At 38.8% G+C, this 13,740-nt stretch overlaps 1 protein-coding gene across 5 annotated transcripts in view; it reads left to right on the top strand.

Annotated features, from left to right (window-relative positions):
- Positions 1-13,740, top strand: part of GLIS3 (GLIS family zinc finger 3) — a 289,006-nt gene that overhangs the window by 233,894 nt on the left and 41,372 nt on the right. For all 5 annotated transcript variants that reach the window (XM_061629198.1, XM_061629168.1, XM_061629178.1 and 2 more), the window contains 2 exons: positions 3,920-4,061; positions 12,288-12,456. In XM_061629198.1, coding sequence (XP_061485182.1) covers positions 3,920-4,061; positions 12,288-12,456 — 311 coding nt within the window. The remainder of the gene's footprint in view (positions 1-3,919; positions 4,062-12,287; positions 12,457-13,740) is intronic.

Raw genomic sequence — 13,740 nt, 5'->3', positions numbered from 1 at the left:
GAATCTTATGGCAGGCTGTTACCTGCTGCACCCTGCCAGAACAATCGCCATGATGCTATCTTTCATGTCTGTCAAACGAATTTGGGTTGACTTTTCAACATTCTGTAAACATAACAAAGTTTGACATGTTCTTGTAGGACCAGATTAATGCTAGGTCAAAAAGGATGGTTGAAACATCATTGGTAAAACTGGAAAAGAGAGTAGATGAGCAGGTTGCTTGTCCTAGGGGTCCGGATGGATAATCTCTCTGTTCAATGCATTGGTAGAATAAAGTGAGATATTGTTTCCAGTTAATTTGATAAACTCTGGGGATCTCAGCTTCAGGTGTGAGTGTTTGGATGATGCCCTTTCCCAGTAATATATATTATTATTCTCCCATCTGTATAGATGCAGCACAAGTATTGTGGCTTCACCTTGGGTTGCCTTGGGGGGGTGTTACTCCAATTCCTGATTTCCTTTGGCTATCATTCCAAACTTTATGGCTCCAAAATGCTTATCAGGCTTCATTAATGGTAGTCTTCAGATGGATTCCTAAATGCTACAATAATAGGAAATATGACTCTTGGTATTGAAGGCACCATGATTCCCTCAAATATGTTTTGATAGCAAACTTATCTGCGTGGGTGAACAAATATCAAGCTATTTTTCACCTGGCAGAGTTTATTCAAAAGCATATTTTAGAGGCATCTGATTTCCACTGAACAATAAAGACTAACAGGGTGTCTATGAAGCAAACATGAGTTTGATAAACAGCAGTGATAAGAAAAGTGCAAAAGAAAAGGTCTTTTGATTGTTAGCCCCTTGTCTTTGCAAGCATATCATGCCTCAGACCAACTTAATGTCTGTTCTTGCATTCAAATATAATGCAGCTGAAAATTGAGGAATTTAAGGGCCTTGTTCCCTTTCAATTACTTTCCCTTGATTTGCTAAATCTTGGGTGATTATCCAATCATATCTGAAATGAGAAAATGATGGGAGTTAAATTTCCATCACTTGTACTAAGAGATTATAAGCATTAGAACTGTCAAGAAAAAGTGTGTGTGTGTGTATAAATGGTGTCCTGTTTTCGAATGTACCTTGGTAAGCATAACATTGTTCCTGGGAACTGCTCAAGTTTCTAGATGCAAAGTTTGTCACATTAGATGGATGATCTGAATGTCTTAACTGAAACAATGTATTGTGCATTTCAAAGCAAGCGGATAATATACTGGCATTTAAGCTGCAATCATATCTGCACTACTATTCACATACTGGGGAGTAACTCCATTGAATTCAGATTACTTCTGAACAGTGCATAGGCCCATACTGTTAGTATATCTTTAAATTCACTTTAAGTACCTTGGAAACACCTCTGTGAATTTCAGGACTGTTGGTTGGGTGACTATATCACTTAATAGGGTAGCTTATTATGGAACATATTTATATGGACTCAAATTCAGCAAGAGTTTGGTTACAGACCATCCAGAAATATAGAATATTTGACTTCATAATTCATGAAACAAAGGCTGTAAAATCAAAACAAACAAGCTTGAGCATGGACAGAATTCAGTTAAGCACTGCATTGTTGAGTTTTCAGGTCCAAGTAAATGTTACTTGTGTAATAAAATTGTGATTGGGAAAGGGGAGATTTGGGGCAGAGAGGTTAGTTAACATTTTGTTTCCCTGCCAGTTTTCCCCTGCATTTTTCCCTCCAAGCAGCTTTTCCTACCCTCAGTACCTCAAATATGTTGTTACCTTGAAAATAGTGTGAAAAAGTGGGTCATTGAACTTTTATTGTTACTACCAGGGCTTTTTTTTGTGACAGTGTTTACTGTTATGGTGTACCAGTACCTCTTTTTTGCTGTCCATGCCAGCCTTTTTGTGTTGGCATCCACAACACTTTTATCAAGATATGAGAACTGGCACCTCTTTTTACAACACATATTTTCATGTAAAATTTACACTTAAGACAACCCTGTGTGTGATTCCTTTCTGTTCCATTAGGCCAATTCTCACATCACTTTTTATAATCATGTATTACATTTGTACTCAAATCCAAAATGTACATGTGCCACATAAGATACAAAGTATGCACATGTATTTTTCTGCATTTGTCCTTAAAATACTTATGCATGAGGACCCACATATTTCCTTTTCATGGCTTGCATATAGTTTGAGGGACAAACTTATTTTGTATGTGTGTTACCAGTCAGCATTTCAAAGGGTGCTATATAGGCTTCATAAAGTGCAAAGGTTCAAACAACACTTTTCTTAATTTCACTTCTTGTTATGCCTCCCTTCCCCCCACACTCTGAATCCAATTACACGTACTTGTGATGCCTATAAAAGAAAGAGATCAGCTCCACACTGTGAAATAATAACAATAAAAATGGATAAATTGCTAGCAAGCTAAGTTGTAAAGAAACCTTTGTAAAGGTAAATATAAATATAGGGTAAATAATATAGCCTTGAAATCTTTCTTGGAAAGGTAATTCTCCTTTGAACAATATTTCATGGCAATTAGCACCACTTTCAATACTGATTCTAAAAATATGGATGAGGAGAATATGGGTATCTTTGACCTTAGAAATACATGTGCATGATAGCAGTAATAGCTGGTAAGTAATGGAGAGCGGAGTTCATGGTTACAGTATGAGAAACATCTGGGTCCCAGAGATGGTAGAAGCATAAGAGATAAATGATAAAAGGCTTAAGAACTCAGTGCATTTTTGGGGTTTAGATTTTTAGATTTTTGCTTTACATTATGCCTTAGAAATAAACCCAAAGTAACCAGAATTCTTACCAAGTTTAATGTAGCAGACATTAGTAATAACTGTTTTAAACTACCAAAGCCATAGAAAGTTCCAGGACAGCTTTGTAGGATCCATTCCTTTTGGAGGAAAAAGTACTGAAGGCTTATATTTTGTTCATTTTCTTTAGGTTGAACAGATAGCTAGCAAGTAGGCAATGTTGCAAAGCACCAAGAGAGTCCCAGGAGTTCTATCTTTCAAAAAGTAAAACACCTTTTTTTCTGGCCAAACTGAAATCTTTCCAGATCTCTTGGTCCACACTCAGGCTGCACAAATCCTGCAACTCACCATTGAAATGGCTCAGGTGACCTGCGCTGACTACCCATCAATAAGCCTTCATTATTAGTGCTGAAAGAAGAATGTGAATAATATGATAGCATGATCCATAATAATAAGCATCTGCTGATTGTACTATACACACACATATTTATTTCTTAGGGAAAGTATATTGCTAAAAACTTGTCAACTGATAAAAGATTTTTTTGAAAATAGATGAAATGATAAAATGGTTGTTCAGTTTGCACAAAAAATCCTTTAATATAAGTGTTAGTTACTTTAGTCACTATCCATATACTTAGTCTGTCTCTTCATGCACATAATTTGCATGAATTTTCAGCTGTGATGGTGGTAAACTGAAGGTAAGAAGGAAAAGACCTCCAAGAGGGAAATGCCAACTCGTGGAAGACTTTGTTGCTGTTTTGGCACAATGGTTGCTGTGTCAACAGCATTGTTCTTTATAATCTGTCTGGCTAGCAGGAATACGTTCAGGTATCTTAAGTCCCATGTGTGCATGCTTATTCAACATATCAGTCACCTGCAAAACCCATCATATGAAAATGCCGTTAGGCAGAGTTGGCACAGAAAAAATTGTGTAGGTTGCAAGGTCATTCAGTCTTATGCAGCCTACATGTTTCACAGCACCTATGTACAGCATTCACCATTTTCAGCAGATGCATTCAACTGTAGTTGTTGTTATGCTCCAAGTATTGGTTTTTATTTGAAAAATCTAGTCTTTTAAACAAGCAGGGGGGAAATCATGCAATTATCTGATCTCCCCATCAACTTCTTATCATTACGTCCATCAATTCTCCACAACATATGGTGTTTTCTTTTCTGTGCTTGTATTTCAGTTGCGTTCAAGTACAGAGCTTGACCAAGACATTCTCAATGACTGTCTCACTATTCATCCTCTCCAGCCACCTTCATCTCCACATGATGCTTTGGACAGCACTGTCAGACAATCACCAGGACCTGTCCATGACATTTACACAGGTATAGCAGAAAAAAAGAAAGAGATGTTATGTATTGGATATCATTCCTTCAAATTATTGCCAATAACAGCAAAGGAATTGACAATAAAAGCAAATAATTTAAATCTGGAATAAGTCTGAAATATTTGTGAAGGATATGGGTTAATATCCTGCAAAAGTAAAGAACCATGAAGCCCTATTAAATTTATGGGGAGAAAAGTAAGCAAAATTTCCCATGAAATCAAAGAGACCTATCACAAGATTTTGTTCAGACCCCAGTTCAGCACTTTGGAAAATGTCTCAATTTAGTCTAATCCAATGTGGAGGCTATTTGATTCAGTGCAGGGTTCAAAACTAAATCTTGATTCGGAAAAATGAAGCTTCATGCCTTCCCATTGTTTTTTTTTTTAAGCTATTTTTTCTCTTTTTGACAGAAGTGGTTGGAATTACAGGTATACTAGCCCCTTGTGGTTGAATAAAATCTGCCACACTATATCCAGTTTTTTGTGTTGTTTTTTTTGGTACCTTTTTTAAAAAAAAAATCAATTTTAAAAGAACCTTTTAATTTGGGGGCAAAATTGGATTAAATTTGCAGACATGGCAGAGACAAATGTCAGAATAATCTTTTTCCTGAAAGGGTATCTTTTACAATTTTGGGATGGTTACCCAGTTTCCCCTATTGTTTTGTGTGAAATATGTATGAAAATAGCATACATCATAGAGGTACTCTAGGTATGAAACCTACCATTTTGCAGACACATAGATCTGGGGGGGCTTGTGCTAGGTACCTATAAAGTTGATTTTTGTGGGAGGGGGACTAAAAGGGATTCCATTTCCTTCTATGGTTTTTTGAGCAATGATTTTATTATGAATATGGCATGCATCTTAGAAGTGCGCCTAGGAAAGTAACATACAGAATTTCAGAAGGATGGGAGTTATAATGAATGAAGAAGAAACCACAGCTTCAGACTTGAGTTCTGCCCAGTTGGTAGGGAAGGGGGGGCTTTCCAACACTGGAGGCATTCAAGAGGCAGCTGCACAGCTACTTGTTGGGTATGCTTTAACTTGGATCCCTACATTGAGCAGGGGGTTGGATTTGATGGCCTTATAGGCCCCTTCCAACTCTACTATTCTATGATTCTAATATCTGTGGAGGAGGTGATTTGGTTCAGCGCAGATTACCATACAAGAATGACAAAAAATGCACTTGCTTAAACTGACTCTTTTATGTCATTTTTAAAAGTAAGAGCTCCAATCCTCCATTGCAACTGGTCACAGATTTAGTGATGGTAAAGAGCAAGTCAGCATCAAAAGATGGATTAATTGTTGCGTACAAAATTTGTGGGCCTTCCCCCCTAAGGTGCCAGAAATTAGCCTAAATGGCTAATATCGTATGAGGGGTATACAGTGCATCCAGGACAACTTTATAATAATAAGGAAGCTGACACATGAAAATATTAATATAAATGCAATTGCAGAAGGCTTATTGGGCATTTCTCAGTTTCCGTTAGCTAGCTTTTTATAATCCCCATGAATGGTCTCTGCTATGACCCTCACAATAATTTCCAGAACTAACCACAGAGAGGAAAAAGGACCAATAAAATTCCTACATGCTGCTAGCATACATTGCAATAATGGCAGGCCTGCTGTGAAACAATATACAGCATGTCAGAGATGCCTGAGGAAAGGGTGAAGTTCACTATGTAGATCCTTCAGTGTTCCCAAGAGGTCACAGCTGTTTTGTTGTCTGATATCATTTAAGTTTGCCTTCAGATATTTGTAGTGATTGGCAGCTGGAACAATTGATTAGCTGAGGCAGATGAACATATTGGAAACTCTTATTGCTTTTGTGATTAAGAGCCAGTGAAATCCCCAAAGCAATAAAGTGTGGGATCTGGATTAAAACCTGTTTTACTAAAACTGAAGGTCATTACAATAGATCCCTGCCATTCAAAAGGCTGACTCTTATCTAGTTCAGAAGGTTGTAGTTTGTCTTCTGAGTTCTTGTTTTGTCATGTAAAAAGGAAGTGATCAGGAACCTTCAGGTTTTTTTGCAGTCATTTATGCCAATGTAATTTAAATCTTAGGGTCACCATAAGTCGTGATCGACTTGAAGGCACATAACAATTTAAATCGTACAGCCCACAAGATCCTAAGCAGTTCTGCTGATCTGAATGGAACTGCTGCTCTAGATGTACAATTGTATGCATGGGGAAACCTGAAAATCCAAACGTGGGCATTTTTGTCCTGTTAGTTGACTCTGTGTGAACAAATACTTGATTGATTGATTGACTGATATCCCGCCTTTCCTCCCAGCAGGAGCCCAGGGCAGCATTTCATATGTTATTAATAGTAACTTCCAAATTGCTTGGCCATGAGAACAGCATTGACTTTTTTTATTAGTTAAAGGATATTTGAATTACCTTTGCCTGTCACAATTAAATATTTTAATTGATTAGTCATTTGCCTTTTAACCCATGATTAATTAATTAATCAATCAACAGCACAATAAAATATGTGTATTCTCAGACTTATATCTTGTCCTTCCGCCCAGTGAGAGCCCAGGGCAACTAACAATGAGGAATATCATAATAACAAAAATAAAATATCAGTAAAACATCAAATTCAGATAAAAAGAAAAGTAACAGAGTCAGAAAAATAATCAATTACATTCCAAAATAAAAAATGTTTTTACATTGTGTCTTAAATCTGGCCAACATGGGAGACGACCATTCAGGAGAGAGTAGCATAATCCATGTGTGTCTAGAAGTAAATCCCATTGCGTTCAATGGGGCTTACACCAAGATAAAATAAGGTATGCCAAGACAAGTGGATATAGGATTACATATTACCAGAACCACAAGGTATGTGTCTTCGTGAGATACTGAACAACATGGGAGACAATATAAAGAGCAGTGGCGCATAAGGGAGACAGAGTGGCAGTGGCAGCACAGCATTCATCAGGGCAGGGTATTAGCAAGACTGGGGGAGCTTGAAGCTCAAGTGGAATGCTGCCCCTGCCAACCTGGTCTTCCCCTAGCCTTAGTGCCTCCTCATCCCATCCCGGTGAACATGTTGCTGCCACCACTTGGAGGGAGCTACTGCTGCTCCACTCCCTTCATGCACCACTACTGAATATAAAGCAAAACATCACTCATTCTTACAATTTTAAAAAATATTTCCCCCTCATTCTGGTGCAAATACCATCTTCCCTCTCAGGGCAAATAGCTGGTGAGGTGATTTTCATTGGGACTGGAGAATGGAAGGAAAGGGTCGATCCCCTGCACCTTCACTAAGGTCCAGTCCATTTTGGAGGAGCCCTATGGTTGCTATTTAAAAAGCCGCATACATACAAATGTGAAGATGCAGATAATGTAATCTATAGTTTGGCTCTGAGTTGATTTCTCTGTTGATTTAACCAAACAAAAATTGAAGCCCTAAAACCGATTCCATATTTTGACACTAGTTGGCTTATCTACACCTGTAGATCTGAGTCAGAAATGGAAGGTTCCCAGATTGAGCAGTGTTTTTTGGCCAATGGCAGCTCCATTTCTTAGGGCTGCTTAGACACTGAAGTGGCAAAATTGCAACATTTTTGCACTTTGGTTATTCTGATAGCAGTTAGTTGAGGTCTTTTTCTTCTAATGTGAAAAAGAAAAGTTGACAGACAACTGATTTAAGAATAATATACCCATAGAAACAAATTACAACATTACCGGTAGTTTGTAAGAGGAAAGGTGGCAATTCTCCATTTCAGAAAGTTTCTTTAAATTACAGAGTACTTGCTATGTAGAAACGGAAAAAAACAATTTTTAAAAAACTTTAATTTGGAAGCAGTTTAAAAATCCAAACTCTTATCTCTTAATTATGTGCAAAGTAACATTGTCCATCACCTCTACATAATTTCTTTTTAAATGCTTTTGAATGCATAAATATGAAACCTCAGATGCACAAAGTGTGTGTGTGGTAATGTTTCTGATGGACAGTACTTGTGCTGGTAAGCATCTTTATGATGAGGTACTAAACAAAGACAACATAATTTTGCCTAAATATTTACCCCAGTAACTGTCATTTAACTGATATATATATATATATATATATCACACACACACATACACACATATCTTGGGGGAAAGATAAAAACAGCATTGAGCAATTATTTTTCCAAGAGATGGATGCAATTAGCTGGATTAAAATTGGCCACAACTTTATTCATAAAATATTAAACATATAAAATGTGTATGAATCTTGCAAAAAAACTGCAATAACAATTTAGGCCAGTGTTGGAGGAGATCCCATGTTGCCTTATGTCCTTGGGGTCTGGCTGTCCCACTGATTGACCTCAAGGGCCTAATCAGAGCTGAGATATATATGTTCAGACAAGCCTGGCTTTTTGCTCAAAATGGTTGCCAGCTAGCCAGTTGCTGCTTAGCTGTCCCAGCCAGCCAACACTCTTCCTCTTCCCCAACATCTCAAAGCAATGACAGTTTAGCTAGCTGTCCTAAACTCTCCAACCTGCTTTCAGATGATACTTCCCCCCAGTTCAACTCTGCCTGGCTCTACCTCCACCACCAATTAGGGATGGGTGAGAAATTCAGTTCACATTTCAATCTGAATCTATCAAATTCACATTTTCTGAAACAATATGAGAACCGAAACAGAAGCTATCTTTCAAGATGTGCACTTATTCAAATTTTGCAGTACAGATTGCCAACAAACCAGTCTGTATAAAAATGCATATGGTAGAAAGTGTGCATAAAAATGAATGAATAAGAATAACATACAAAAATGCATTATATGGCAAGAAATTGCTTGCAAAAATGTGTACATTGGTCAAAACCACCTACAAAAATGTGTTTATTAGGAGAAAAGCTGAAGAATTTTTATGAGGATTTTTTTTAAAAAAATTGCAAATTGTTGCAGAAATGTGGAAAATTGGATTTAAGCTTGGAAAAATGAGAAACAGAGAGAATCGAAATTAAGAACACAAGAACATAAGAAGACCCTCTTGGATCAGGCCAGTGGCCCATCTAGTCCAGCATCCTGTTCTCACAGTGGCCAACCAGTTGCCCATGGGGAACCTGCAAGCTGGACCTGAGTGCAATGAGCACTCTCCCCTCCTGCAGTTTCCAGCAATTGGTATTTGGAATTGACAGATCTTTCCATTTGTATCACCAACCAACCTGCCAAAGAAGGGGCCAGGTGTGCTTAGTTCACTGCCACCTCATCCCACCCACTTACCCCCACCCAACCTCATCAGCCTAGCAACACAACCCCACCCCACCATAAGTGCAAAGGAACATACATGGAGAAACCTGAAAGCAACACCACTGCCCTGCATTGGGTTCTTGATGTATAGGTCATACCCTTCACCAGACAAATGAATACTTTCCCTTCAATAGAGGTAGGGCTGGTCAAGAGTGATAACACTCTAGCAAAAAACAGACACCTTCCAATGAGCTCTTTTGCCCCAGTTCACACATGTCTGAGCAGCATCTCTACCCAGGCCATTTTGGGGGAGATTTCCATGAACTTCCCAATAACTGCAGAAATGAACTGCATCAGGCAATTCACTCCAAAGAGCATCAAACAGTGTGGGGGAGCCTCAGTTTTAGCCAGATTCATCAAACAGTGAACCAGAAACCCCCCACAGTAGCCAAATCATTGCTGTGGGTCATCTTGCTGAGGTTTCAGTCTCTTTGGAGCTCTTTGCAATCCACTCGGGTTTTCACCATCATAAATAATTTAGATCACAATCCTAGGCATGTCTGTTCAGAAGTAGGTTCCATTGAGTTCAATGGGACTTACTCCCAGCTAAGTGGATATAGGATTGCAACCTAAGTGACATACACAGAGTTGGCCTCCTTGGTGCTCAGGCCTGATTCCAACTCTGGAGGGCACCAAATTGGTGACGGCTGTATGACATAGTTAAATTAGCAAGATGATATAAACAAAGAATGTTTCTTTCATCCTCATGCTTATTATTTAATATTTTATTATTAAAATCACTATAAAATACTCTGTACATTGTTGAACTAACAAAGGCAGAATATCCCTCAGTGCTATACATCCTTTACTAGTCACATTCCAATAACAAACAAAATGTTCACACATCTTTACAAAAGGATAGCCAATTTCTCTCACTCATTTTAATGTTGTCAGTTCATAAATATTGTTTCCCATGAACCTTGCGACCACTCCATGTTTGAAGGTGTGATTTCCAGTGCTTTACTATACATATTGTAGCAGTTAATTAGATTTTTCCACCGGATCAACATGTTTTGCTCTTTTAATAATGCCGGCAAGCAAAGTGTTAGTTGTAAACGCAAAGTATATCTTACAAATGCCTTCTAATATCAATTTCCACTCATTCTTTCTCCTATAACAATCTACCAATGTCCATTAGACAGTAGCAGCAGTAATTATCTAAAATGTTGATATATCTACTTTAAATCCTTTTTGGGATGTAATGTCATCCATGTAAGATTATATAAACTTTTACTTTAAGACTTACCAAAATAGAGAAACCATGAAACACTATGTAAGTCCAGTCCACTTCTGACAAATGTGGTTTGAAATCCCTCAAGCACTTCAATTGACGACTCTTCTGTTTGCTTCTTCAGACGTATTTTATAGAGCAAGAGTAGGGCACCTTAGCCCTGGAGGCTTGATGCAGCCCTTCAGGAATCTCTATCTGGCCCTCAGGATTCTCCCCAGGCCAATGACCCCTTCTCAAGCCACTGGCCTTGCCCAATACTCTTCTTCAGTGCTTTTGCCTAGCTCGAATGTGACATTTAATTATGATAATGCCTCTTACATGCCAGGATGGAGATACTGTATGTGGGGGCAGGGGTGTAGAAATCCAACTGCATGGCTAGAGTAACTGAGAGTCACATCCATTGCTCTGCCCACTTTGGCCTCTGGCCATGCCCACCGCTGTCATATGACCCTCAGAAGGTTCCTTATGAGGGAGTGCAATCCTAGGTCTGAAAAAAGTTCCCCACTCCTTGAGTTTCAACAGTATCACTGTATAATCTTTAGATTTAAGCAGCCCTGCAAATTGTGTCCATGGACCCATTTGGCCATTCATTTACTAAGATTCTGATTTAACGATAATGAAATCAAAACGACTGTTTTTCAGTCTCCAGTTTTTCCTCGTTATGAAATACATCCTTGCTGGATAAAAAAAAATGCAATGCAAAATTGTTTGCTGCTTTAATATTTTTTTAAAATATTGATCATGATGACACTATCAATATACGTGATGCTTCGCAGAGTAATATAACCAAAGACAGATGCCTGCCCTGAGGAGCATGCAGTTTAAAATTTGATAGAGAAAGGAAGGCAGAGAAGGGAACAAAAATGGAAGCGAAGGTTGTGGGACTAATATGCAAATGTTCAGTTACATGTCTTTAGGTTTAGTTTCAGATGGAAGGTGTGGCTTTACTTGTTATGCAGGAAAGGCAGAGTGAATTAATGCACTGATTCATTATGAAGTGTATAAGGGTATTGTCAAGCAAAAAAATAAGCAACCCCCTCATTCATTCTTCCAGCTATGAAAGCCTCTCACTGCCGGTCAGGGGCATTGTTAAGTGGGTGAGCCCAGGAGATCCAAGTCTGGGCTCTGGATTTCCTGCCCAACCCACCCTTTAAAAAAAAAGGTTTTTGGAATTTGTTTTGTTTTATTTTAAAGTCTGTTTTTATGATGGTTTATAGTGCTTTTGTTTGCCGCCCTGGGCTCCTAACGGGAGGAAGGGCTGGATATAAATTTAATAAATAATAATAAATAAATAATAATTTCGCTTACAGGGCTGCTGGGCATGTTGCAAAATGCGGTGCAGGCAAGGTGCCCTACTCATAAACTCACAATCTTAATTTCCTCAAAGACATTAAGTTTACATACATATATATATATAAATATATAAATAGTGCAAAACTTATGCAAACTTTTGTCATGGGATTGTACCTTGCCTAGCAATGCCTGTACTGCTGGCCAGAGGGAACTCTGCAAGCACTTGGAGGGGTGTTGAGAGAGGCTTTAATATAAAACAATCTAAAAGAGTCTCAGCAAAGATCAAAACTTAATTTTCTTTTTTTTAATTAATTCGTTAAAAAACGTTGAAAAAATATTATTTTCAAAGCTGAGGCCTAATACTTAATACACATTCAAAAACTGAGCAAGATCCTAACTTGAGGAATCTGAAATGTGTGCCTGTCATAATAGTGAGCACTTTTGCCGTCTTTGCAGCTGCACTGTTCTCGAATACTCACTCAAGTCGAAATGGAACTGCTACGGGCTCTGGGCCCCCATCACACTCTATGAGCCTCACTTCACCGGGGCACAACATGCATGGCAGCCCACACAACCCACCAAACCAAGTGCCCCCTCTTAGAATAGGGGACTCAGGAACTGAGAGGTAAGGCCATGAATGGGCGATTTTTCTATTTTATCTCACCTTATCAGATTGAAAGGGTCATGTCAGGGCTACCATCTCAGGATTTCTAAAACAAGGAAAAAAATGAGCCATAGAATCTCAAATCACTCAGATCCCTTACTTTTCCATAGAAGCATGATGCATGCAAGAAAAAGGTGTTTTATATGTTTTATACAGCTCTGATATTCTCAAATAAGGGACCACTCTTTAAAGTAAGGTGCATTCCTTGCACCAATGGGCATGTGATCATTCTTGTCCACATCTATGTTCAGTCTGCTGTTCTGGCTGAATTGTGATGGCATATATTGCCCCATGGCATGTTTATGCTCAAATGTTCTGAAAGGAATATCACAATGCACATTACTGTATTCAGGGACTACCAAACCCTTGAGATCAATAGTGTGCTGATCAGAGCCAGCCCTAGCATTAGGCAGAGTGAGGCAACTGCCCCAGATAGCAGATGCTAGGGGGCAGCAGCAATGGCAGACCCCAATCTTTCCTCCTGAACTCATCTGGACTATTCCAAAGTCAGGGAGCCGCCTATGAGGAGACCTTTTCATGAGTTGCAGAGGCACAATCCTTGCTCAGTGATGCACTAATGAGTTGGATGGCTCCAGCAAATCTTAACATTCAGATAGGGATACAGAGAGATAGACTGTCGTGCTTATCCTGCTGTCCTTAGGTGCAGTAGAAGGCACCATTCTGTTACCAGTGTTGAAGTAAGGTTCAACTGCCTGTTCAGGTGGCTTTGGTACATGAAATGGAAGGCTTATCCACATGGAAGCATTACTTCGTACTAAAGATGCTGTTTTTACCTGTTTTCTATTTGCACCATCCACAGGGCTTAATGCCAGCTGCAAACACAGTGTTTTCTATTCACACCAAGGGGAAGGATCAATCACACAATTTCCTAATGACCACATCCTCTAACATTTCTACTCCCTCTGGTTACCTTGAAACCGAGTATACTCAGTTTGTTCTACCAGTTAGTTTCATTACAAAAAAACAACACAGAACTGCAATCATTTGTATTTTCACTGGTACAATACAGCTGAAATACAAATCTTTGTTTGAGCAGTTTTATGCTTTTGCACACAAGTTAGGGGGGAAAGAAAGAAAAGCACTGTTTGCAGCAACATAAAAATGCCAGCAGAATGGGAGAGAGCAGATGGAAGTTGCTCTTCAGCCCACAGGAAATGAAATGAAAGAAGGGAGGAGGAGGGAGTGGGCGTGGAGAGGGGAACAATTGACACACCCACCTAAAAG

The sequence above is a fragment of the Rhineura floridana genome, chromosome 1, assembly GCF_030035675.1.
Source record: "Rhineura floridana isolate rRhiFlo1 chromosome 1, rRhiFlo1.hap2, whole genome shotgun sequence".
Classification (NCBI taxonomy): domain Eukaryota; kingdom Metazoa; phylum Chordata; class Lepidosauria; order Squamata; family Rhineuridae; genus Rhineura; species Rhineura floridana.
This window is presented reverse-complemented; position numbering and strand designations above follow the sequence as displayed.